Source organism: Rattus norvegicus, chromosome 1, assembly GCF_021556685.1.
Source record: "Rattus norvegicus strain SHRSP/BbbUtx chromosome 1, alternate assembly SHRSP_T2T, whole genome shotgun sequence".
NCBI classification, from domain to species: domain Eukaryota; kingdom Metazoa; phylum Chordata; class Mammalia; order Rodentia; family Muridae; genus Rattus; species Rattus norvegicus.
The window spans coordinates 147,492,357-147,518,569 of record NC_141534.1 but is presented as its reverse complement, the minus strand read 5'-3'; the positions used below and the strand labels follow the sequence as shown (position 1 = coordinate 147,518,569).

Below are 26,213 nucleotides of genomic sequence, written 5' to 3'. Positions count from 1 at the left end.
CCAGGTCGTGTGGTGCACAAGCTGTGCCCGCCCTCCTCCCCTTCCCAGGCACACACTCTGTGAGCAGCAGTTGGGACCGTGAGGGGAAACATCAACAGAAGCAGAAGGAACCGTGGAGGACAAATCGCTCCAAGCTGCCTTTCTCTGGGCTTCCGATGATGGGGGAGGACCCCACAGCCATATGTTCTTGCCCATGACTCCCCATCAGGTACAGAGGGAGAGGTGAGGGACACAAGCAAACAGTGTATGACCCTACATATTCTGCAGAGAGAAGGCTCCGTGCTCAATGCGTCTTTTCTGGAAACACTACTCTGCACTTGAGAAAGTCTGCATCTCGGGAAGTGTTTTAAATCAAGTAAGACTTTTGCATCGATGGTGTCTAGGAATGCAGGCCCTAGGTACTGAAGAGTTAGCTGAGTCCTCCCTTTAAGGTCCACCCAGGATGGGGAGCTCCCGCTCATGTACCTGAGGACTGGGCCAGGTTTACGAGTTGCATTTGGTGCATCCTCTCGCTGAGAATCAGCAGCTTTCTTTCCCTTTTACGTCATTTAGAAATAGAGCACCTCTTGGTAGCTAGACTATCAGCTCCCTGAACACTCCGATGTAATATCTAGAAATGTTTTTCGTTCTTTTTTTTCAGACAGTGGGTTGATATGTAGTCTAGAACTTGTGATCTATTTGTCTCAGCCTTCCAAGTAACCTGTGCTTTACATCCCTAAAAATGTATCAAGGGTTCTTTTGTCTTTCTTCTACTTCTTTATTCTTTCTTCTGCTCCCGTTTCCCTCCTCCTCCTCCTCCTCCTCTTCCTCCTCCTCCTCCTCCTCCTCCTCCTCCTCCTCCTCTTCTCCTTCCTCCTCTACTTGTTCCTCCTCCAAGACAGGATCTCTCCATGTGGTCCTGGCTATTCCAGAACTCACTCTGTAAACCAGGCTGGCATCGAACTCACAGAGATCCACTTGTCTCTGCCTCCCAAGTGTTGGAATTAAACACATGCACCACCGCACCTGATTTGAAGATGTTTCTTGCTGCTGTCATACTAATAGCAATTTCTGGTTTTGGAGAACTTTCTAGAAAATTCTAAGCTAAATATAGCCAACTGCTGCAAATCCTTATTACATTAAATACATTGTTTGTTTGGGTTTTGGTTTGGTTTTTGCTCATCATTTGAAGCAAACTTGGGGTTTTATTAAATTTATGGATTTACTTTGTGTGAGAGAGAGCAAGTGTGTGTGTGTGTGTGTGTGTGTGTGTGTGTGTGTGTGTGTGTGTGTGGAGAGAGAGAGAGAGAGAGAGAGAGAGAGAGAGAGAGAGAGAGAGAGAGAGAATGAGAATGAGACTGTGTGAAGAGGAGGAGGGGTGGGGCCCAAGAAGGCCACAGCACACATGTGGCAGTTGGAGGCAACTTGTGGTTCTCTTTTCCTCACCTTTACATCAGTTCTAGAGATTGAGCCCCAGGCTTGAAAGTCAAGCGAGAGCCTTGACCCACTGTGGAGTCTTTCTACCTCGTCTTACTCTGGAACCTTTGTTCGTTTGTTGAGACAGGGTCTCAGTGTGTAGCTGGGGCTGCCTGGAATTTTCTATGTAGATCAGGCTGGGTCAGGAAAAGCCACCCCATATTGTCCTGTTCTTTTGACCACCTCAAGGCTTCTGGTTGCCACAGCTTTCTGTCCCTATCCTCTACTCTGTTGTGAACTAGACTCCAGGTGTTACCTCTCCAGGCGCCTGAGAAACCAGGAAATCCACACACATCTGGTAACTAACGGTCTTTACGACCATGACACTTCCAAGTCCTTCCAGTTCCATGATTTGGTATCATGGGCTAATATGTACCTTGAAAGGATCCCAGAATCGGTGGTTTCCATGATGTTAAAGGAGCCTAGCCCTGACCTGGTGTGTGTTGCTTGCCTTCCTGTGAATAACCTGTCCCCGGGCCCCAGCACTTCCACATCACTCTGAATCATGTGAGCTAGTCTCTCTTCCTCCCCCACGAAAGCTTCCTCTGTGTTCATCCCCATCAAGGACTAACCACACTAGCTAAGAACTAACTAATCATGTCTTCAGACATGAGGAATTATTCAGAAACCAGTTGGCTAGTCAGGAATCTTTCTCTGTGTGAAAAATAAATGTAGCCAACTCTTCCCGATCTCCCATTCTGGGATGGGGCCCAACTGGTGAGAAGCAGCCAGGAAATGGTCCGGCTCTGATGCTGACAGTCAGTTCAGCCGGGGCAGGAGAGCAGTCCCTGTCCGCAGGTGAAAGGGCAGCTCCTCCCCCAGCAAACCTTGACCAGAGACTCCCTCAGGCTCTGAGCTGGCTCCTGAGTGCCAGAGAAAGCACAGGACAGTAAGGTCGCCTCTGATCTTGCAGAGTTCTGGGTCGCTGAGGGTGGGGAGGGGCCGATGAAAAGGAAAATGTAAAGGAAGAGAAGGTGGCAGGTGAAATTACAGGATGGCAGGGCAACGTGTAAAGACAGGGTCGCTATCACAGGAAGATGGTAAGGTATCCAAAGCTAGGCACCGGGCTCCGGCCTGTTCCATCCCCTCGGTGTCTGTTCAGAGGGCAGAGGGCAGCCCATGCAAGCATCAACGCTGGTCCCTGTGCGACCCCGGCCCATGTGAGTACCCTCTTACGCCCTCCCCAGCACCATCCAGACCTCCCTTCACCCCATGCAGCCTGGTTAGTGAACAGAGCAGTCATCCAGTGGCCTCTCAAAAGCAGTCGGAGAATGGAATGCAATGTGCGTTTACCTTCCAGAGCTGGGGTGAGACAACCGGTTGCTTGATAAGCTAAGCAAAAACAGTAAATGGAATCATTAGGCCCAAAAGCAAGGAGAGGAGGAGGAGGCAAAATCAACAACAGTCACAAAGTATTAATCAGCCACCATCTGAGACCCAAAGGCCTTTCTATTAAAAGGGACCAGCTGTCTTAGTTGGCGGCTCCTGTTAGCAGCAAGTGTCCTCACTGCTGGACACCAATATATCTGAAACCAAGAGCTCGTTAAGTGCAGCGGAGTCCAGGAAATCTGTTAGGCAGGACGGAGGTCCCTGGGGGCTGTACTATGAGAGAAAGGTGTACATCGGGCGTGAGTCTCTCTCCTAAGAGGGATGCCTACGTCTATCCCCCGCCCGCCCACAGCATACCAGCCTTCGGGTAGCTGAGGCTTCAATTCTTGCCTTCGAGAAAGAGCAGCAGCATTCCTGGAAATCCAGCACAGACAGGTGGCTTGGAGATCACCCACCATTAATAGGTTAAAGTCTGGTTAAAGAGCAAGGCAAACCAGCTGGGAGAGCGAAGAGGAGGGGACACCAAGCAGTTAATTCAGCGGGAGCCAGAGTCACCAGCTCCCTCTATCCGGCATCCCATCCTGCTTAGAGACCAGGCACACACTAGAGCCAGCATCCTCCTTTGGGGGAAGGAGACTCATGTGTAAGTGGGGCACCAGCCCTTTGGTGTGAGCCATCTTTGACCTCTTCCTCCAGTAGATCTCAGGTCTTTGGGAGATGGCAAGAGCCACCCCACCCATGCTCACCCCTTCACTCTTCAGAGCCCCCTAAATCTGCTCACTGGCACTCAGGAGAGCCCACAATCCGATCTCCCCATAACCCATCCTCCTCCATTGCATGTGGGGTTTCTTTGGATGCCACAGCATTCCTCCAAATTCCTACGCTCCAGGCCCGCCATCTTGACCTCTTCCTTCTGTCCCACAAATCCAAGCATCACTTCTTTCTCCTTTTCTAACACTCTCTTGTTGTTACTATGCTCGGATCTAAATGCAGACAGCTCCACACTTAACAGCCCTCGTTATCAATAATCCCCTCATTGTTGGGTTTGTCTTATTTTTGTTACCCCGTTTGCTTGCCTGGTTAGTTTTGGGGGGACAAGGCCTCATGAAAACCCAGGCTGGCTTCAAACCTACCGCGTAGCCAAAACTAGTTTTGAATTCACAGTGATCCTTCTGCCTCAGCCTCCTGGGGTTACAGGCAAACACCACCACAGTTGGCGTCATATGCTACTCTGTAGAAAATGTCGCAGCAGTATGCCCACTGCAAGTGTGTGCAGACTCAGCTCAATGTCAGCAAGTAAGATCCTCAGTGGTCTTCTTACCATCCCTGCCAACATCCAGGCTCTACTACAGCCAAACCCTAACTGGCAAGGCCACACCGAAGGCTACCATTTCTTGCCTCCCTTCTGCTCAGTTAACTCTTGCCCACACAGCCTTCAAATCTAGGTCCTTTTGCAGCTGTAGAAGCTACAAAACACAGTGCTACCCATGCAATGGGTAGTCGGGATTGTTTTTATGAGAGGAGGTGGGAGGAGAAAAGCAACAGCATTTTGAACAGGATGACCCCCCTCCCCACCGAGGGAGCTGCTGTTGCAGAAGGGTCAGGAAAAGGGCACACATACCACAGGCACCTTTGTTTGGAGCCTTAAAAATCTGTATGGGCACAACTCCCTTAGTTCTGAGGTACTGGCTAACTCTAGCCTTCCCTGACCACACCACCTTTGTCCCTCTCCTTGGAACTGAGAGATTTCCCCTTGAGTCTGGACCTCCTCCCTGGAAGGAGAGGCATTGGGCCAGTTTTCTAATTTACAACGGAAAATGGCAGGTTCCACCTCCACATGGGCAAGAGGCTGAGCCGGAGACAGGGAGTCCTCTCCGTTCCTCCTGCAGCTTTGCTTCCTCGCTCGGCCGTCAGTCAAGCCTCACCTTGCATGTTTGTTTGTTAAGGCTTATTTAAGGTGTTTTGAACTTATTCGACTAATTAATTAATGCAGGGTTTTCAAGACGGGGCTTCTCTGTGTAGCCCTGGCTGTCCTGGAACTAGTTCTATAGGCCAGGCTGGTTTTGAACTCACAAAGGTTCACCTGCCCCTATCTCCTGGGTGCTGGAGGCATGCACCACCATTGTCTGGTCTGTTTTTATTATTTTTAAGTTTTGAGCGTGCGTGCGTGTATGTGTGTGTGTGTGTGTGTATGTGTGTGTGCGTGTGTATGTGTGTGTGCGTGTGTGTATATGTGTGTATGTGTGTATGTGTGTGTGTGTGAATGTGTGTGTGCGTGCGTCTGTGTGTGGGTGTGGGTGTGTATGTGTGCACGTGTCTCCCATGTGCAGGTGCCCCACAAGGACAGAGGCATCAGATCCTCTAGAGCTGGAGTTACAGGTGGTTGCGAGCCATCAAGTGTGGGTGCTGGCAACTGAGACCAGGTCCTCTGAAAGAGCAGCATATGCTCTGAAGTGCAGAGCCATCACTCTAGCCTGATTTGTATTATTTTTAGTTATGTGTATGGGGTGGGGAGGATGCCCAAATGTGTGCAGATGCCATCAGAGGCCAGAGGATGGTGTCAGATCCCTTGAGCTGTAGTTACAGTTGTGAGGCTCGTCCTGGATCTTGGGAACCAGATCTTGTGTCCTTGGGAAAAGCAAGTAAGCTCTCTTAGAGCCATTGTATAGGGCTTTTACCTTACATGTTAATCAGGCCAGAGAATCTGAGGGGCATATAGGCACCTGGTCACCTCAGCCCCAGGCTGGTCTGGGGCTATAGAACTGGCTCAGTGGCTAAGAGCACTGACTGCCCTTCCAGAGGTCCTGAGTTCAAATCCCAGCAACCACATGGTAGCTCACAACCATCTGTAATGAGATCCTATACCCTCTTCTGGTGTGTCTGAAGACAGCTACAGTGTGCTCATATATAACAAATAGATAAATCTTTAAAAAAGGGGTGGAGTGGGTCTGTTGAGGCCGACTAATCTGGAGCAGTGGAGCTTCTGGGTTTGTGGAGGATGGGGTGGGTCAGGGAGCATCAGAGACAGCTAACATTGGAGCTGAAGGGTTTTAGAGTTCTTGTCATGCTTCTGTTGTAGAATAGGAATTCAGGGCTCAAACAGAATAAACCTAGAAGAACGGGACAGGCATGGAAGCTGGGGGTCTCCCATCTGGCTACTTTCCTTCTATGCTGGGACATAAAAGATTTCCAGAAATTTCTGACCCAATGCCTTAGTTTCCCTAACACCCTAGACACCTGCCTTACCCAAGGGGAATGGCAGAGGTTGTTTCAAAGTGGTCGGGAGCAATGTCTCAGCCCTTCTGTTCCTATGAAGCCAACAGGATCAGGGCCTTCGTGAAACAAGAGGCCAGGGACATGACAACTTCTGAGGTCACACAGAAGCTGATCAGTCAGTACGCTTATTCTCAGCTTCAATTCTTTAAAGTACCATAGCCTACCTACAAGCTGCCCTCCTTGAGGGGTGAGCTCCTCACAGCTGGGTGAGATTGTCTATCAGATAGGACAGCCACGTGGGAATATCTGCCTTGGACCTACGAGAGCACTGAACATCCTTGAACTGAAATGAAACTAGAAACGCCTCTAAAGACCATGGGGCAGGCAGGAAGTGTGGGGCGCATAGACTCTGGAGTCCCAGCCACGTGGCTCCCAGGGAAAGCCCTGCCTCAGAGCCCATGGAAAGGACCCCTTAAGAGCTTCACAGCAAGCCAGATGGTGGTGACATATACCCGTAATCCCGGCCAGCCTGGTCTACAGAGTGAGTTCTGGGATAGCCAGAGCTACACAGAGAAACCCTGCTCCTCAAAACAAACAAAATAGCAGCAGCAACAGCGACAAAACCAAAAAGAGCTCTGCAGACCCAGACTATGTTGGATCCAAAATGAAGGAGGGCAGAACTCGCCTCTCGGCCAGGACCCTGGGATGGAGCTGGGCAGAGCTAGCGAAGTCCTCAAGGGACCCCTTTTCTTCTTTGTTTCTCCGGCTTTCTCCACCTCCACAGGTGGTCAGTCATTTGAGGGGCAGCCTACCGCGCAGCTCCCTCCTCCAATACACGTCAGGCCTTTCCATAGTTGGGGGAACCGTCCCTCCCCCATTTCACAATCCTTTTAGGCCACAGGCTCTTCCAGAAGCCAAGCAAACCTGGCTGCTCTTGTCGGGACCCATTGGGGTCTGTAGCCAGTTGGCAGGACGTGGAAAAGTACAGAGGAACCTGTCCCAAGTCCAAGATGAGAAAATCCTCTCCCACTGCTCCCGTCCCGAGCCTTCAGATACCCAACAAGAACAGTCTTCTAACCGTGCCCCTATTAAGGTCCAAGGACTCAAGCCACACAAACTTTTCTTACTTCCCGCCCTCTGGCTGGCACACCATAAAAACAAGCTTAGCCAGGAAGCAGCCTCCAGCCTTGTTCCTAACAGCCCAGAACCCAGTCCCCTCTGCCTGGCTTTCAAACCATCCTTCCTTCCCTTCCTCTGCTGCTCCATCTCCAAGAAGAATCCCGCTTCCTCTCCTTCTCCTTGTTCTCTGCTATTGACAAAGGCCAGATGCAGGAAGAAGCAATGCCTAGATAAGTCACAGTGACAAGTGAGATAAGCGATAAGTCACAGCCACAAGGCTGTCTCTGGGCAGGCAGCTCCACCAAGGACTACAATAAATGTCCACATCTCCCTGCAATGTCCCGCAGGGCCAACAGTTGAGGAAATGGTGCCCCATCACAACCCCCAGCAACCCAGGAACCCGGTTGAGTCTGACTTAGTCACAGTACCAGCCCTCAGTCCTGCCCCAAACACGTGACGCCATGGTGCTGGGTTTTATGCAGAAACAGGTTCCGGTTACACTTGAACTTTTCCAACTCCAAGGTCAATAGGACTCAGTCGATCCAGGAGGAAGTGCCCAGGGCTTTTCCTGACTGTGCTTACTGCCTGTATTTGTGCTTTTTGTTTGTTTGTTTGTTTGTTTGTTTTAAGCAGAGAGCAGAAGTCTGTAGACAGTGTCTCAGAGAATGGCATTACACAAGCCAAAGTCTGGTGCTAAGCTTTAGCCTATTGTAGGACCCACCCTGTTACATTTCCTTTCGGAGAATGGGCTCAAGAGAAGAGGGAAGCTGAGCTGCCCGCAAAGGGCAGGGAGTTTCTGTCTCGGGGTGTGTGTGTGTGTGTGTGTGTGTGTGTGTGTGTGTGTGTGCGCGCGCGCGCGCGCGCGCGCTTGTTTTACAGCCTCTGCGTCTTAGAGCGTCTGGTGGAGGGAGAGCTTGTCTATTGTCTGTGTCTCGGGTGTGTGTGTGTGTGTGTGTGTGTGTGTGTGTGTGTGTGTGTGTGTGTGTGTGTGTGTGTGTGTGTGCTTGTTTTACAGCATCTGCGTCTTAGAGCGTCTGGTGGAGGGAGAGCTTGTCTATTGTCTGTGTAGCCTCAGCGACTAGGAATAACCTAACTCCTAAAACAAAGCCTCCAGACGTCTTCACTGCAAGGCCAGCAAAAGGCTCATCCGCCCCACCCCTCCTGTGGCAGCCCAATCCCTACTGGGTCCCCTCTGGGCAGGGCAGTTGACTCCCTCAGAGTTTATCCCTCCCTGGTTCCTCCGACAGGGCCAACAGCCACCACCTGACACCCCTTCCTCTCAACCAGACACAACACAGAGCTGGAAGGCCAAAGCCCTGGGCCTAGGGGAGGAACTTCAGTTATCACAAGGCTGATCTCTAACTCTGAGCTAAACAGTCTCCACTGGCGCCCCCCACCCCCACCCCCACCCATCAGCAGCTTCCCCTCCTTTGAAGCCTGAGGAATTTCAGACACCCTGGATCTCTTTATCACTCGCTGTGGAATTCAGCCCTGGGAGTAGCTTGGTGTGGGTGAGGGAGATAAGGAAAGTCTTCAGGCCCCTGTAAAATCACCCCGAACGGGGGCTTTCTTCTCTCGGGCCACACATTTGAGGCCCTCAGGCCCTCAAGCCCTCCAGGGGTCAAAAGGGTACCACGAGGGTCACTTCTAGCCTGGTTCTGTTCCCAGACCTCAGGGCCTTAGGGTTGAAAAAGTTAGAAGGCACAGGTTTCACCCAGGCCTCCAGGTTTCAGAGCTCTTTTGAGAGCCTGACCACACCCGGCCACCACCCAAGGGAGAGAGCAGCCTGGGGCAACCCAGGGCCCAAAGCGACTCACCTAGCCTCCGGCCGCACGCTGAGCAAGTAGCTGCGACTGGCTGGGCCAGGAGTCCACACCGGCCCGTCGTCCTCGCCATCTCCACCGGTTCCTGCTCGACCACCCAGGCCCCAGCCCCGGCCCAAGGCCCTCCGCGACCCCATGGCACCGCAGCCCCTGCCTCCAGCCCCGGCTCCTGCCCGACGCTGACGCGCACCCCTATTTATAACCCGGGGCTGCTGTCACCTGCTGCTGTCCCTCCCCCGGTCTAGGGCGGCTACTCGGCTTGACCAGGGAGCCAGGGAGGCCTGCAGAGAAACGCTGTGAATGCAGACTCTGAGAAAGAAAGGGTTCCTAGAGCCCCGGCCTCCCTTTAACTTTTTTTCTGGTTCCCTCCCAGTTTTCAGAGAAACATGTAGAAAGGAGGGTAGCATAGATCGTAGCTCTCCTAGGGGAGGAGGGCTTAAAATAGATCCTGAAAGGAGCCACACTGACGACCACCGGCCAGTGGTCCTTGGGCCACTACTTAGACATATTCTGTCACCTCTATCAGTGACCTGCTTCTATCCAAAGGATCCCAAGATTCCTGTGGACACATTCTGTGTCTCCCCAAAACCCTTACCAGTATCTAGCATATATTAGTGGCTCATCAAAGGCTTCGAGAATAATCCAACATCTTCAACCCCTTCAGGCTCCATTTCCTAAGGTCAGAAGAGGGAAATGGGCCAAGTCCTAATGCTTAGAAAAACAATTCTATCTTTCAACCTTTCCAGAGCAAGCTGCTAAGCACAGCTTAAACCTGGTGCTTATATTTTGGGAGTGACCACAGTGGGCTTATCTGTCTCTGACCACAGACCCAGCTGTGCCAATTAAAGATCTTCACCAAAATATTTGTTTGTCTTCTCTCTGTCCTGGCTTCAAGCAAGTGCTGGGACTACAGGTGTGTGCCTTCATTCCTGACTTACCAAAACGTTCTTTAAAAAAAAAAATGCATTTAACCAGTTGGGAGGAGTGGCTGACTAGTTGGGTGAGGGTCCCATGACCCTCTGCACCCCTCCTTTTCTGAGCCCAGCTGAGAGGATCTTTTGTAAGTAGACATGGCTGAGCTTAGGAAGATGGTGTCAGTTTGGTTTGGAAAACAGTCCTGGACAACAAGACAGCATTTGAGAGTTTCTCCCTCTTTCTGCTATACAGGGCCTGAGGATCAAACTGGGGTTATCAGATCTGCTTCGAAGCAGACGCTTTTTTTAAAAATTAACATTATTTCCCCTATATTTTCTTTTCTTTCCTGACTCTAAACTCTCCCTTGCTCTCCTGCTTGCTCTATTTCAAATTCATAGCCTCTTTAATTGTTGCTACAAATATTTAATTGTTGCTACACACCCCTTCCCACCCAACCACCCCCACACACATGTATGTATGCATTCCTAAATACATGAATACAACCTGGTCTGTCTGTATAATGTTACTTGTGTGTACATTTTCAGGGCTGATCATTCGGTACTGGATAACCAGTTGGTGTGCTCTTCCCTGGGGAAGACTATCCCTCCGGCTCTTGGCATTCCTTAGTTGCCTATAGTTCTTTGTCTAGGGTTGAGGCCCTGTGAGCCTTCTCTGTTTCATGATAGCATGTTTACTTGTATCATCCCTGTTCCCTTCATGTTTAGGCAGCCATGCTGGTGAGACCTCACGGGTATAATTTCTGACATTTTTAGGAGATACAATGTTACAGAAACTTCTTGTTACTACAATTTTTCCACTCCCCCTTCAACAAGGATCCCTAAGCCTTAGGTAGAGGGTTGTGCTGTGAGCACACGCCCCTGTTCATCTTCGTTCTTGGGTCTCTGGAGATGCGTGTGTTAAGAGCCCTCCAGCCACAATGCCAGCCTTTTAATCTTTGCCAGCTGGGGTCACATGATCTTAGACCTCAAAGAGGTTACAATATAACTAGATAGACCAACACATTAGACACTGCAAGGGGCAACAAGCAAGGGGCAGAAGTAGAGAGAGGGGCATAGAAGTGTAAAGAAATAGAGCGATTAGTTTTATCTGGGGATTTGGTTAGGAAGGAATTAGAGCTTGAACATGATTTTAAAAATAGGTGCTCACCAAGTAGACTATGGAGGGAGACGCTATTCCAGATGGAGGAAGGCGTGTGTGTAAATACAAGAGACATGCATGTCACTCAAGTGTAAAGGAGACAGAGAAGCACAGAAGCAGTCACTGGACATGGCCTAGTTTATTTAGCACACTGTGGGGCTAGACATGAGTCACTGTTTCTCTACCTTTTCTAAACGTCTAAAGTCCTCTCCATGCAAAAGGCAAAATGGGGGGGGGGATTTTTTATTTTATATATATTGGTGTATAAACATAGTATGTCTGTAGGTATGTCTGTGTACTACATGAATGTTCCCATGAAGGCCAGAAGGGGACCTTGGATACCCTGAAAGTAGAGTTATAGATGGTTATTAGCTGCCATGTAGGCTTTGGAGATGGAACCCAGGTCCTCATGAACATCAGTCAGTTTTTAACCACTAAGGCCAGCCCAGAAAGGCAAAAATCTCTCTCTCTCTCTCACACACACACACACACATTTTTTGGTTTGGTTTGGTTTGGTTTAGTTAAAACTCATTTTTCTCATGCTCCCTTTCCTTCTTGTTTAGTCTTTTCCCAGCTTCTGTGATCTGACAATCTAATCAGTCTTTTTACTGAAGTCCCTGGTGATGGGGTAAAGCTAAGGAAGGGGTGTCAGAGAACTCAGGGATGGAGAGATACGAAATGTCTTTCCTCTTAGGTTTGCAGCGCAGCAACAGAAGAGGGATCATGGAAAGTGTTGTCCAGTGTGGACCAGCTTAGCAATCCAGACACTCATGCAACTTCCCGGAGCAGTTGTGTGACCTTGGGCCCTTGGTCTTTAGATTTTATTCTGTAAAGGGGAATAGGCGTTCTGTTTATAATCCTTGAGCTTATGGCTGCTCATTTAGAACACAAGGAGGTTTTGTTTGTTTTTATTTGGTTGTGTCGTGTGTGTGTGTGTGTGTGTGTGTGTGTGTGTGTGTGTGTGTTTATGGGTATTTTGCCTGCATGAATTCCATGCCTGGGTATCATGTGCATGCAGTGCCCATGGAGGCCAGAAGAGGGCATCGACTTTCCCAGAACAGGAGTTACAGTTAAAGTTAGGCTGCCATGTGGATGCTGGGAATCAAACCAAGGTCCTGTGGAAGAGTAGCCAATACTCTTATCTGCTAAGCTATCCCTCCTGCCCATTTGTTTTCTGAGAAGGTCTCACTGCATACCTCTGGCTGGCCTGGAATTCATGGGTCACCCATTGCAGCCTTCCAGGAATCACACTTGTTCACCACCACCATGGCTCTCCAGCACATTTTCATTAAATAACCATAATTACCATGTGTCAGGCTTCATGCCAGATGCTGAGGGAACAGAAATGAATGTGTTGTAGTCTCTGCCCTCATGAGACTCTCACACCTGAAGAAAAACCAGTCTCCACAAATCCATTGCTAGAACTTTGGAGGCAGTGCTGAGAGCTGAGAGGAACAGAGGTCCAGCTTTGCAGGAGGAAGCAGTACTGTGGAAGGCAGTCAGGGCCTGCTGTTAGGTATGAATGCTGATAGAGGACAAATGGACTTTATTGTGGGGGATCCTGCTTCCCAGTGTCGCTGTAAGAGTGCACATGTACATATAGATATGCTATGCTGGGAAACCAAAAGTCAACATTGGGTGTCTTCCTCAACTGCGCTCCACGTTTTTGTCATTGTTGGTTTTTCGGGACAGGGTCTCTCTGGGTAGCCCTGGTTGTCCTGAAACTCACTCTGTACACCAGACTGGCCTTGAACTCACAGAGATCCACCTGCCTCTGCCTCCTGAGTGCACCACCATCCATGGTCTCCTCACTTTAGATTTTCAAGATCAGGTCTCTCACTGAGCCTAGAGCTCTCTGATTCAGCTCGACAGTGCCCCACAGAGATCCTGCTCTCTCTACCTCTGTGGCACTGGGATGGCAGAGACATGGATGCCTACAATCAGCATTCTGGAGGTTGTGGCAAGAAGACTAGGAGCTCATGGGCATTCTCAGCTACATATCAAGTCTGAGGCCAGCCTGGTTACAAGAGACCCTGTCTCAAAAAGAAAAGAGAAGGGGGCTGGAATGATGGCTCAACAGTGACAAACACTTGCTGCTCTAAAGGGACAGCCTTCAGTTCCTAGCACCTACATGGTGTCCTACAACCACTTGCAACTCCAGTTTCAGAGATCTGATGTTTTGTTTTATACCAGCAACAAGCACGTACATTGTGCACACACATGGTACGCACATACAAGGTACACACATGGTGCACACAGTGCACATACATGGTACACATAGTGCACACATATAGGACACACATAGTGCAAACACAGTGCACATACATCGTGTACATACATGGTGCACACACATAGTACACACACATGGGCACACACATAGTATACACACATGGTGCACACACACGAGGTGCACACACATGGTGCACATACATCGTGTACACACAGTGCACATGGTACACACACGTGATACACATAAATATAAATATATGCAGGCAAACATTCACACACAAAATAAAAATAAACAAATATTTAAAAAATACAAAAACTCCAAAACAAAATAATAATGGTCATGCACATCGAACGCTGTGTATACCAGGCTCTGGTCTCTCTGCTGTCCTCTCTGGTGATTCAGCCAGCATCCTAGTGGCCAGTACATTGACTTCTTCCTCTCAGAGATTTCACCCTTCCTCCCTTGAGAAATGCAATCAAACGCTTGCCATTCCAACATTGTCACCACGAATTCCTCTACCTCTAAAGTTCGAGCCCATTATCCTTCCCCTCCCAGGCCTACACTTGTCTTTGGGGACAGCTCTGGACCTCCCTCCCCCAGTCCCTACACCCGCTCTTTCCCTTAATTTTTATCCAGCCCACCCCTCTCCACACACAGGAACATAATCTTCAGTGGACAGTAACTTCACCTGTGTGTGGCTTGTTTTTTGTCAACCTGACACAAGCTAAAAGTCATCTGAGAGGAGGGACTTCAATTAAGAAAATGCCTCCATCAGATCAGGCTGTAGACAACCCTGTAGGCCACTTTCTTAATTGGTGATTGATGGGGGAAGGCCCAGCCCACTGTGGGTGGGGCCACCTCTGGGCTGCTGGTTCTGGCCTCTGTAAGAAAGCAATAAACCATGTAGGCCGTGGGAAGCAAGCCAGTAAGCAGCACCCTTCCATGGCCTGTATATCAGCTCCTGCCTCCAGATTCCTGCCCTGAGCTCCTGTCCTGACTTCCTTTTTCTATGATGAACAGTGCTGTGGAAGTGTAAGTCAAATAAACCCTTTCCTCCCCAGCTGGCTTTTTGGTCACAGTGTCTCATTGCAGCCATAGAAGCCCTGACTAAGATAAACTATTTGACTCAGGAATCTTGTGGCCCTGGTCCTGACCTTCTTAAATCCATCTTGTATCTAACCTAGAATCTGGCTACGGACTCCCTCTTACTCAGGGCAAGAGCACTATTTATGGTGCCCAACCTGAATCTAGTTTTTGGCAGCTTGACCATCCATTCACATTCTACTAAACTGACCCTTTTCCTTTCTTTCTTCTTGTCTAACTCTTCAAACAAGACCCAGGGAAGTGAGGTACAATGGCTCCCATCTGTCATCTCAGCACTTGAAAGGCTGAAGCAAGAGGATTGCCACAAATCCAAGTGCAGCCTGGGCTACATAGTGAGTTTTGGTTGTACTAAAACGGAAGACCATGTCTCCAAACACACAAACAGACAAACAAACACAAAAGCCCAGGGTCTGGGGAAGGGGCAGCAGCAGGTAATTTTCAAGATGAAGCAAGACCTCGGACCAGGAGATACACCAGGAACACAAGGCTTTCCAGCAGAGACAAGCAAGGAGCAAAAGACAAGCAACAAACAAACACCGGGAGGAGCCAAAAGCCGTGGGGATGCCCTCCTGCCACGGGAGGAGGAGCCAAAAGCCGTGGGGATGCCCTCCTGCCACGGGAGGAGGAGCCAAAAGCCGTGGGGGATGCCCTCCTGCCACGGGAGGAGGAGCCAAAAGCCGTGGGGATGCCCTCCTGCAACGGGAGGAGTTCCAAAATCTGGCAAGAGAACTGGAGAAATGACGCAATTAAGCAATTAAGGCTGAATCTTGCAGATGACCCAGGTTGAATCTGCAGCACCCACATGGTGACTTACAACATCTATAACTCTAGTTTCAGGGGATCTGACAGCCTCTCTGAGCACCAGCATAGACAAAACACTCACAATCATAAAATTATAAATCTATTAATTAAAAAAGAAATCCAGCTCTTGCTCCTTGTTCTTTCCCTTTTCCCTTCTTCCCATCCCCGCTTCCCTCCACGTGCTCATGGCCGGCCTCTACTCCTCTTCTCTTCTACTCTTCTTCTCTCATTAAACCTTTCCACGTGGAGAAAAAAAAAGAAAGAAAGAAAGAAAGAAAAGAAATCCAGCAAAAAGGGAGCTGTTTCTTGTGGCTGAGATGGTGATTCCTTCCAAACTCTCCTTTTCCATCTATGACTAGAATGAAGTGTTGTCTTAGGATGGCCCTCCAATGTAGCAAACTTTGGTAAATAGCAATAATTAAAAACCCCAGAAATCAGGGCTGGAGGGATGGCTCAGTGGTTAAGAGCACTGACTGCTCTTCCAGAGGTCCTGAGTTCAAATACCAGCAACCACATGGTGGCTCACAGCCATCTCTAATGAGATCTGATGCCCTCTTCTGGTGTGTCTGAAGACAGTTACAGTGTACTCATATATAATAAAAAACAAAAAACAGAAATCAAGATTCTACCTTCTCGGGGCTGGGGATTTGGCTCAGTGGCAGAGCACTTGCCTAGGAAGCGCAAGGCCCTGGGTTCGGTCCCCAGCTCCGAAAAAAAGAACCAAAAAAAAAAAAAGATTCTACCTTCTCCTTCACCTTTTTTCCTTCCAAGCCTGGGGTGTGGGGAGCAGGGGCAGTAGAGACGCTGGGTATGGTGACTCATACCTGTAATCCCAGTACCTTGGAGGCTTTGGATGACTGTTATGAGCTAGGGGCTAGCCTGAGCTACATACTGAGACCCTGTCACAGAAAACAAAAGGGAAAAAGCTAAGTAAGAGAACTGCTATGAGTTCAGGGTGAGCTTGGGTTACACAGGGAGTCCTTGTCTCAGAAAACTAAACAGACAGACAAACAAACCCCTCAGGACAAAGCGAGGTTATTGGGCAATAACACCAGCTTTGAGGAACAGGCTGCCATTATCACCCTGCCACATGGCCTCTGCTTCAGAGTGGATCATAGTTCCCTTCCAAGGCCCCCAAAATCTGAGGCCTTCTCAGCAGTCAGCTCTCAGCTTCCTGTCCTTCCTGCTGGGCTTCTCTCCCTACAGACTATGAAGGCTATCAAGTGCTTGCTTTTCCCTGAGATATTAACCCTTCCTTTCACTACTGAACTTCTCAGAAGACACCAAAGGGAACCCACCCCATCGAGCTGTGATGGAGCAGTTAGCCAGCCTGGGTTTCAAAGCACAGACAATGCCTTCTGAATAAAGGCAAAGCAATCCCATGGCTATGCCCAATAAGAATGGCAGGATGCCAGGTTCTGAGGGCTGACTGGATCTCCTAGAGACCATAGCGCCCCAAACTGGGACGGGGGTAAGTTGAGGGCAGAATATACAGCCACAGGATCCAAAGAGGGTTGGCAAGAAGGGAACTTGGCATCATTAAATATCCCTCTACCTTGATCTTTATGCTGCCATCATATGTTCTCAGCTCAAGCTAGAATGTTGGTCCTGGGGATGCCCAGTCCCCGTACACAGCTCCAGTCTGTCCACTCTGAGACAGCTCAATTCTGGGACGACAGAAGCCCCGCAAATGTGCAGACACAGCACCCATGGGATATCGTTTCATTGTTCTTGAGACAGGGTCTCACTCTGTGGTGTCTGAATAACATGGACTTTGTAATATAGACCAGGCTGGCCTCAAAAGGTGTGTGCTGTCATGTCTGCTCTTTTTCTTTTTAAATGTGTGAGGAGCATGTGTGCATACTTGGCCTCGTGGGACATGTGGAGGCTGGGGGTTGTCTTTCCATGACTGTTCTTTGAGCTAAGTCTCTTAGTGAACCAGAAACTCACTGTGCTGACTGGCTAATGAGACCTCAAGACCCTCTTGTCAAAACACACACACACACACACACACACACACACACACACACACACACCCTCACTGGGACTCCTTTCTCTTTGTTCTTATCCAAAAGCCAAGTCCGAGCATGAGAATTCAACAAAACCCAGAACCCTGTTGTTCTATCCATGAGATTCTTTTATCTCACACTGCAGGCTAGCTATCCTTCCTTCAAGCTGATCTGCAGTGGTGTGTGTGTGTGTGTGTGTGTGTGTGTGTGTGTGTGTGTGTGTGTGTGTGTGCGCGCGCGCGCGTGCTAGGCAAGCATACCAGCATTGAGTTACTGAGTTATCTCTGGCCTGTTTCTTACTCTCTTTCTTGGGACAGGGTCTTACTAAGCTATACAGACTACCTTTGAACTCATTCTTGGGCTTGGCAGGCCTTGAACTTTCCATCCTCCTGCCTCAGCCTCTGAGTGACTGAGATTGTGGGCCTGTGCCACTGGGCCACATCACAGTACTCTCAAATGCTTGTCTGATCTTTCTCCAAGAGCTTAAGTAGCCCTCAGCTCTGGCAGCTGAACCTCTGTTCCAAGAGGGCGGAGCCTCTGTGTCCTGCCCTTGTGGGATGATCCAGGAAGTCTGGGATGTTCCTGCAGGGACTGGAGATGCAGCCACAGCACTTAGAGGATTACTGCTAACAAGAAGGCACTCTCATTCTAGTTTGAGTGGAAGGGGAATTTAGGTCCCCAAAGTAGGGCTCCCAGCTGGGTGTTCTCTCTAGCCTACATGCTCTGATTGAGCTCCACACTGCCCCAGGTCTAGTCACTTTCCAGAGAAAAGGGTACCCAGGGTCACAGGGCAGCAGTTAGTTAAGTCCAGAAAACCAACTCATCTTCAACTGAGCCTAGAAAGACCTCCCAACCTTGACTCCTCCTTTTAGGGCAAACTAGCCTGTTGTCTCCCCATCAAGTCTTCCCTTTGCTCTTCCTACCCCGCACTGAGGAAAAATGCAGTGTCCCCAAGCTGTATCCCCAGCCTTTCCCTCTGTTCTCATCTGGAGATAGAGTTTTCTCATTCCCTCAAGTTAGCCAAGCTGGTCTCAAACTTGACCCCGCTTCCCGCAGGCCCCTGGGTGCCAGGCTTACAGACTTGAGCTACCAAAGCTTCTCAAGGCAATCTTTAATGGCCCTAGCTCTCATCTCCTAAGCATCTCCTCGTCCTTCTGAATGTTTGAATGCCTCTCAGTAACAACTGCTACCACTTCTACCCACGCAAGTGACAGTACTAACAAATCCAGCCACCACCTGTCCCATCTGCCTCCTACTCCATCATTGACCCCACCACCACACCCCCCAGTGTTAGGGGTTGAACACAGAACCTCCAGGCAAATGTCTCACCACTGAGCCACACACCCAAACCTAGCAGAGTTTCCAGGCCAAGCGAGACTTGAGCATGCAGCCCTCCTCCCTGCTGCTGGTTTGGACCAGCAGACCTGGCCTTCTACAGCATTCCTTCACTTCCATCATTTCCCCACAGGTTTTGAGACAGAGTCTTACCTATGTAGCTGTAGTTGGCCCAGAACTCACTCTGTAGACCAGGCTAGCTCAAACTCAGAGAGATCTTTCTGCCTCTGACTCCCAAGTACTGGAATTACAACACTTGCTGGGACACCATACCTGACTTCCTTCTTTCTTTCTTTTTGTGAATCACTACAGGCTGGCCTCCACTCACTGTGCAGAGATGCATGACCATGAATTCCTGATCTCCTTGTCTCGGCCTCTCTGGTGCTGTGGTTAAGGTGTGTGATAGACACCTAGCTTTGGCTGCATTTTAAAGATCATATCCAAAAGCCTCTTCAGTATTAGCCTAGGAGCAAATCGTGAAATTCCCACAAGCAGAGCTTCTTAGACAGTAGCACACCTTTATCACTAGCACTAGAAGTCGAGGCTGGAGAATCTGTGGGTTCAAAACCAGCCTGACCTACAGAGTGAGTTCCACAACAGCCAGGAGCACAGATAGACTCAGTCTCAACACACACACACACACACACACACACACACACACACACACACACACACACACAGAGCCACACCCACGGGCTTGACTTTAGGTCTAGTACAAGAGGACAGTGGCTATCTATGTGACAGCACTGTGACCCTTGAAGCTAGTGATATTACACGTCTACAGTCACTTGAACACTCACTCCTCCCAGATGTAATTGGCACAAAAAACTTTCTTATTTTTATGAGCCAGTTCCCACATAGCCAATAACATATGTATTGATTTGTAGTATTCTTGTACCTAACACAATTTAAATTTGAAAATAATTAAAAAAAAATACAGGCATAGTTGGATCCTCATGAGTTTAAGGCCAGTTTGGACTACATAATGAATTTCAGGCTAGCCTGTGCTAGAGACTAAAACTGTCTTTATACACATACATTTTTTTTATTTTTATTTTTTATTTATTTATTTTTTAAAATATTTTATTTATTTATTATATATTATGATTACACTGTCACTATCTTCAGACACACCAGAAGAGGGCATCAGATCTCATTTCAGATGGTTGTGAGCCACCATGTGGTTGCTGGGATTTGAACTCAGGACCTCGGGAAGAGCAGTCGGTGCTCTTAACCACTGAGCCATCTCTCCAGCCCTACCATTCTTCTCAGGGTCATAAAAGCACATTTAAAGGCCAATACACTATACAATGAATGAGTTCAAGAATTCATCTGGATGCAGGCCCCTAAAGAGCTGAGATGAAGGATTAAAGATGCCTGAGAACTATCAACAGGCAGAAAGCCCGATTTGGAAAGGCTCAACAAAAGGCAAAAGTAACAGGAAAGAACTCAGTATGTAAAAACAGAAACCCCGGTACAAACTGAAAAAGAAATAAATGTACTTGCAGAGAAAGATCTTTTCTATTTTGCATAGATCTTTGCATAGATCATAGAGTAAATGGATAAGGAGAATACTGTAAGGATTCTTGTCTTTGAGACAGTCTTTTCTACTCTGATCATAAACATCAATAGAGGAGTAGAATTGAGAGACCCAAAGACACAAAGAAAGCCCATCCTCATCAGGAGAGGAGAGGACCTGAGACCAAATGATTGTCAAACAACAGGGATCGAGGACTGGCATTTCTGTGAGGGTTTTTTGTTTGTTTTTAACGACAGGGTTTCTATGTCTAGCCCTGGTTGTCTTGGAACTAACGCTGTAGACCAGGCTGGCCTCAAGAGCTGCCTGTCTCTGCTGGGACTAAAGGCGTGGACCAACACTGCCACCACTGCCTAGGCTGCATTTCTGATTTTTAATTATTGTCTTTCTCCATTACCCTGCTCCTGAGATCACCCAAGGAAAATTAGAAAGTCTGTATGGTGGTACAAGCCTATATATAATCTTATTATTCAGGAAGCTAAGGCAGGATTTAGGGCCAACCTGGGATATAAAACAAGACTCTATATTAATAAAAAGAAAAAAAAAAAAAGGACTGGGAGGCTCCTCAGTGTTAGAGCACTTGTCTAGTATGCCCAAAACCCTACCTAGGACATTCACCACCTTGACCATAATTATAATTCTACCATAAATTCAATTAGGAATGTATCAAAGGACTGGAAGGTGATGCAAAACTGATAACTGCCTTGCTAAAAGGTGGGCTTATAGATACATTTTATAAATATTACATTTCTCTATTAGTGGTCTGCCATTTTACAATAAAGAATCATTTTAAACAGGGACCTGGAAAAAAAAATCATGTTATTTGGAAGTCATGCCCCAAGGCATTCTGTGCTCCCTGCTTAAGCTGCTGTGTGTGTGTGTGTGTATGTGTGTGTGTGTGTGTGTGTGTATGTGTGTGTGTGTATATGTGTGTGTATGTGTGTGTGTATGTGTGTGTATGTGTGTGTATGTGTGTGTGTGTATGTGTGTGTGTGTGTGTGTGTGTGTGTGTGTGTGTGTGTGTGCGTTCTTGGAGAAGATAAAGGACATGGTCCGGAAGCTCGAAGGTCCAGTACTGTTTAGGCCAGCCCTGGGCGCTCTGTGCTTATATTACTAATTGAATCCAATGTATTCATTCACACATTCACGCTCTCAGCCATACACCTGGATGCAAATCACCGATGGATGAGAAAACCTGAACTCTTAAAGGGTTGTACTGACCCACTGTCTTCAGTTTTGAACAACCTCTGTAACACTAAGTAAGTGGAAAAAAAGCAAGCTTCAGAACATGACGGATAGAATGCTACTGTTTGTATTAAAAATAGATATATAAATATACATATTTATAAACTCATAAATGCATAGAATTGCTCTGAAAGGATACACAAGATAGAGATAACAGCGAGGAACTCTGGCAAGGGCACTGGAAGCCGACCTCCACCAAGAACTTTACTTTTTATTGTATGTTCATTTGTACTGTAGAATGCCTTATGTGGTCAATGTTTACGTATCTATTTTTCCAAACCAAAAGAGGTTTCTTTAAATTACCTGGTGTTGAATGTACAATGGCATCCAGGACAGAAGTTCCTCAGCCTGGGGCAAGGCAAAATGTGGAAATTCTAGGGTGGGCCACAACACAACCATTAAAATTTTAAAACCCAGACTGTTTACATAAGAGGCAAAATCTTTATAACAATTAGTCCACGGTAATTCAGCATATAGTTTTACAGAGACAAAGCAGTTAAAGAGTAAATACTAGTCATTTGTCAAGCCTCAGGGTATCCAGATGGTAGTTTCTAGAGGGTAGCAAATCTCATCTAGCTTGGTCAGGAGAGCATCCGCTGCAGGGGTTACAGCAAGCATCCTCAGATGACAAATAGTGCACTAAAAAACTGTCATGAGCAATCAGGAGATACTCTGAGGGAACCGTGTGTGTCCCAGAAGTTAGGTAACCTCTTCTAGAGATGGTGGGTCTTCAGATGGAAAGGAAACCCCAGTGAGAGCCAACATCAAGGACACCGCATGTGCAAACGCAGGGCTCTCCTTGGGGTGACAAGGCACTGGAGGATCTGGCATTAAGGGGCACCCTGCCTTTTTGGAAACTAGAGGGGTGGGCTTTGGGTGGCTCCACACTGCTGACAGGCTGGCAGCAGCCAGAGCAGCCCTGTCACTAAGGCAGCACAGGTTTGACTCAGCACCATCATCCCAGGTAGCCCAGCGTTCTAACCTAAGACCGTTTTTGTTGTTGTTTGGTTTTGCCTCTGTAAAATAGAAGGGTAGCTGAGAGCCTTGTGAGGATTAAGTAAAAGAGTTAAACAAGATGCCTGACAGGAGCAGGGCTGGAGACGTGATCTTCACCATCACTGAATAATAGATAAGCAGACTGGCCGATTCCTAACTGAACCCCACCTCCAGTGAGATGTGCTCCATCTCCCTGTGCCCCCGGTCCACAAGCACAGAACCCCCTGTCCACGTGGTAGCCTGGAAACTACAGTGCTTGCACACTCGTGACCTCACGAAAGTCTTGAAGGAGCTGGATAGGGATTCCTAATTCTGCTTTGAATGAGAGGAGCCCATGAGGATGAGGGGTGCTAGGAACTGGTTGAGGGCAGCAAGAACCCAGCTCATGGCTCAGGCTTCCCATAGCAGGTCCTATTCTACTACTCCAAGAGGCTGCATCTGATATGAGGCCAGCTATTCTACCCTTAGTTTCTCCACCTTCTTTGTTCCAGCAGCTCCCATGGTTTCTGAGTGGGAAGAAATGCAGAAATACAGCTCAAAGTCCTCTCTTCAGCCCCTTAAGAATGATCTGGGGTGCAGAGGCTCCCAAAACTGGGAGATTAGCATGAGGTGAAGGTTGAAGGATCTGAAGAGAATGCAGGGTATGTGAAGGAACTGGGAGAGGGACAGTGGCTGGCTTGGGACCTGCTCAGCAGGGCTTGTTTTCCTTCACTGCCAGCTGGGAAGCAGGGAAGTGGAGGACTGGCCAGGAAGAATGCTCATTAAAATGGTGTGTACAGTAGAGCCGCTCTGCAACTGAGGCAAGCACTAACTTTTCCCACTGCCATTAGCCTTTCACGAAAAATTTGGCATTTGCTAGAGCAAGGAAAAAAGTCTTCAATTGTGAAAAGGTCATGCATATTTATCCAACTTGATTCCTAATTGGTATTCATGCCTCCCTTGAAAGATCAAGCGAGGAACTCAGCCAAGCTTCCCTGTGCTACAGGGCCTAACCCAGGCCTATTGGGTCCAAGAACACCTTCCCACAGCTTGTCCCTTGTACTTGGACAAGCCTAATCTCATCTAATCCCAATTCTACCAAGTCTGGATTTGCTGTGGCAATAGCAGTCTCTGAATGTTGTATGAATGTCACAGAATCCCTTCTCTTAATCTCTCACCAAGAATCTCTCGGGTTGAAAACCCTTTGATGGAAAGATGCCCAGAGAATATCAATAGACCTTAAGGCTAATGCTGCCAGGCCAGAGACCTTGGAGTGGCTCTTGGCCAGTACTGACACCCCCACCACCACCCTGCTCCTTTAGAACTCTTCAGAGAACCAAGATGTATATATAGGACTCCTGGTTTTCCAAGCAAAAGCTCCAGAACCCAGAGCTCCCATGGGCAGCAGGAAATGCTGTTTTCCTTCAGATGGGGTAGTCAGGACTGTCTGGGAAGAGTCTCAGGTGGATCAGGGAAGCGCTAGCTTACCAGAAGAGGAATACAAGAGCCTACCTGCATGGTAAGAAGATTTTTTTTATTGAAATATAGTCTGAGCAACAAGATGTAGCCGAGAGGAGGAGGGGCTGGCCTGCCTGAGGCAGCAGCATCTAATGGCACAGGAACAAAAAAATACAAATACCCCAATGTCTGTGTGCCCCACACCCCACCTGCCAGGGATTGTAGGACAGCAGCAGAAGGAAGACCCACCACAGCCCCAAAGAGGATCTGGCTCTTGGCACCTGCCTGCCTTGGCCATATTTCGTGCTTCTCTCAGGTCCAAACAGGAGTGTACTGCCATTTCTCCCACCCACAGAGACATGGTCAGAGTGACAGGTGAAGTCCTCGGGATGTTTCTGGGGGGAAGAATCAGAAAAAGAAGACAGGAGGGAAAGGGTGAGCAAGGGACCTCACCAAGCCAGGCTGGGGAGAGTTCCCAGAGGAATGGCCAGCACCCTTCATTCCCTTCCTTCTTGGGCTCTGAAGGCAAGAAGGAGAGCTCTGAGGTGTCTCCAGATGAACACAGCAGGTAGGGAGCCCAGAGCACAGCTACTGAGGGGTTGCAAGCTGAGTTGACAGCATTGGGGCTGCACTACCTAAGTAGCCTGGGGCTGGAAGGACATGGATGAGAATTGGGGTATCAAGAAGCAGCATTAAGCCATAAATAACAGAAGCAAATTCAGAGCTGTGAGGAATTCTCGGTGGCCCCACATTTTCTGGGGCTGGGGACATCCAGAACCCACAGCTCAGAACAGACACTGCTCCAGAGCACAGTGGCCACACAAACACTGGGTAGAGCCTTTATTTCCCACAGTCTGCACAGCAGGTGCAGGGTGCCACAGCCTGCCTGATGGCTCCGGAGCCTCTGGTCACACCTGAGGAGATAGTGCATGGCTGTTCTGGTCCTGAGAGGCCTGTGGTTGATTCTGAGGGTCTTGGGCACTGTCTTCATCCACAGCCAGGCCTAGTGACCTCCTTGGCTCTATGTCAGCCACCAAAGGCTCACTGACACATTCTTCCAGTCCATTCTCTCCAGTCTTCACAGCCACCTCCTCTCCAGAGCATGCCTCTGGGTCTGTGGCTTCCACCTTCACCTGCACGATTTCTTCCCCACCCTCTTCTTGGCCCCTCACTTTGTGGACTATGAACAGGTGGCGGCTGAGGGAGCGGGCAGATGTGTAGCACAGGCCACAGAGGGGACACTGGGCTGTGGAGCTGTCCACTTGGTGCTGAGGTATGTGGCTCTGGAACTCCAGCTCCGAGTCTGTGGAGAAGGTGCACCTTGCACACTGAAACAGGGGCTTGTGCCTCTTGGTGGAGGAAGCAGTCGCACCATTGCTCGTGCCTGGAGCATCTGCCATTCTGCTGACAGGTCTTTTCAGATGGTTCACCTGAAAGACAAGCATGAGCAGAGATGAGGCCAAGCTCACCTGCACCTTCTGCTCATCAAGTGCCATGGAACTCAGGTGGAGGGCAGCGTTTGGGAGTCGTCTTTTCTTCACTTTCCTCATGTGTGAAGTGTTTTACCTGCGTGTATGTACATGTGCATGTTTGGTACCTGAGAATGCCAGAAGAGGGTACTGGATTCTCTGGAGCTGCACTTATGGGTAGTTCTGATTCCCACATGGCTGCTGGGAATCTAATTGGGGTCCTCTGCCACAGTTACAAAAGAGTTCTTAACTGCTGAGGCATCTCTCCAGCCCCGGTCCTTTATCTTTACTGTTAGGCACACGGACCTAACAGGAAGGTCCCGCCCAGCCCACGTCTCAGGTCTGCTCATCCCAGGACGGATCACCTCTGTGCTTAGTGTCTGTCAGCCTCACACAGCCAGGGTCATCTGGGTAGAGGGAACCGCGCCTCCTTCGCACTGACCCATAGACAAGTCTACAGGGCATTTTCTTAGACTGATAGGTTTCATTAGACTTAGCATGGTAGGTCCCAGCTTACTGTTGGCCGTGTCACTCCTAGACAGGTGGTTTTGGCTATATAAGAAAGCAGGCTTACTTAGCAAGACAGAGAGCAAGCCAATAAACACTGTTCCTCCATGGTCTCTGCTTCAGTTCCTGCCCTCGGGTTCCTGTCTTGAATTTTGACCCTGATCTTCCTCCATGATGGACTGTAAGCTGCAGTAAAGACTTTTCCCTCCAAATTGTTTTTGCCCATAGTCTTTATCATACCAATAAGAGAGCAAACTAGAAATTCTGGGTTTTATAATTCTTCTAAGAAACATCTCATGCAAGTTCAAGAAATACAAGAAAGCTTTGAAATGATTGCATGTCATTGCATGTGTGCACACCTCTCCCCTACACTTCTGTACTTAATAACATACACTGAATGCATGTCATTGTGTGTGCCGTCCCTCACCCTACTTAATAACATATACTGAAACTTGTCCCCATGTGAACAAACACAGAAGCTTCTCTCTTCTAGTGGCAGCGCACTAACCTACTGTGGGCTGAGTGTCC

The 26,213-nt window shown here is 48.7% G+C and overlaps 2 protein-coding genes across 13 annotated transcripts in view; both read right to left on the bottom strand.

The window, feature by feature from the left end:
- The window catches only part of Alpk3 (alpha-kinase 3), a 47,919-nt gene extending 38,806 nt beyond the window's left edge, over positions 1-9,113 (bottom strand). For 2 of the 4 annotated variants that reach the window (XR_015632810.1, NM_001191895.2), the window contains 2 exon segments: positions 8,937-9,113; positions 2,749-2,787 (listed from right to left, as the gene is read on the bottom strand). Coding sequence is in view for 2 of the 4 variants with exons in the window: in NM_001191895.2 (NP_001178824.1) it covers positions 2,749-2,787; positions 8,937-9,079 (182 nt within the window). In the remaining 2 variants the exon portion in view is untranslated. 4 annotated transcript variants of the gene reach the window in all.
- A 12,214-nt stretch (positions 9,114-21,327) lies between these two features.
- The window catches only part of Zfp592 (zinc finger protein 592), a 50,116-nt gene continuing 45,230 nt past the window's right edge, over positions 21,328-26,213 (bottom strand). For all 9 annotated transcript variants that reach the window (XR_015685227.1, XR_015685228.1, XM_087655602.1 and 6 more), the window contains 1 exon segment: positions 21,328-25,139. Coding sequence is in view for 7 of the 9 variants with exons in the window: in XM_087655602.1 (XP_087511728.1) it covers positions 24,618-25,139 (522 nt within the window). In the remaining 2 variants the exon portion in view is untranslated.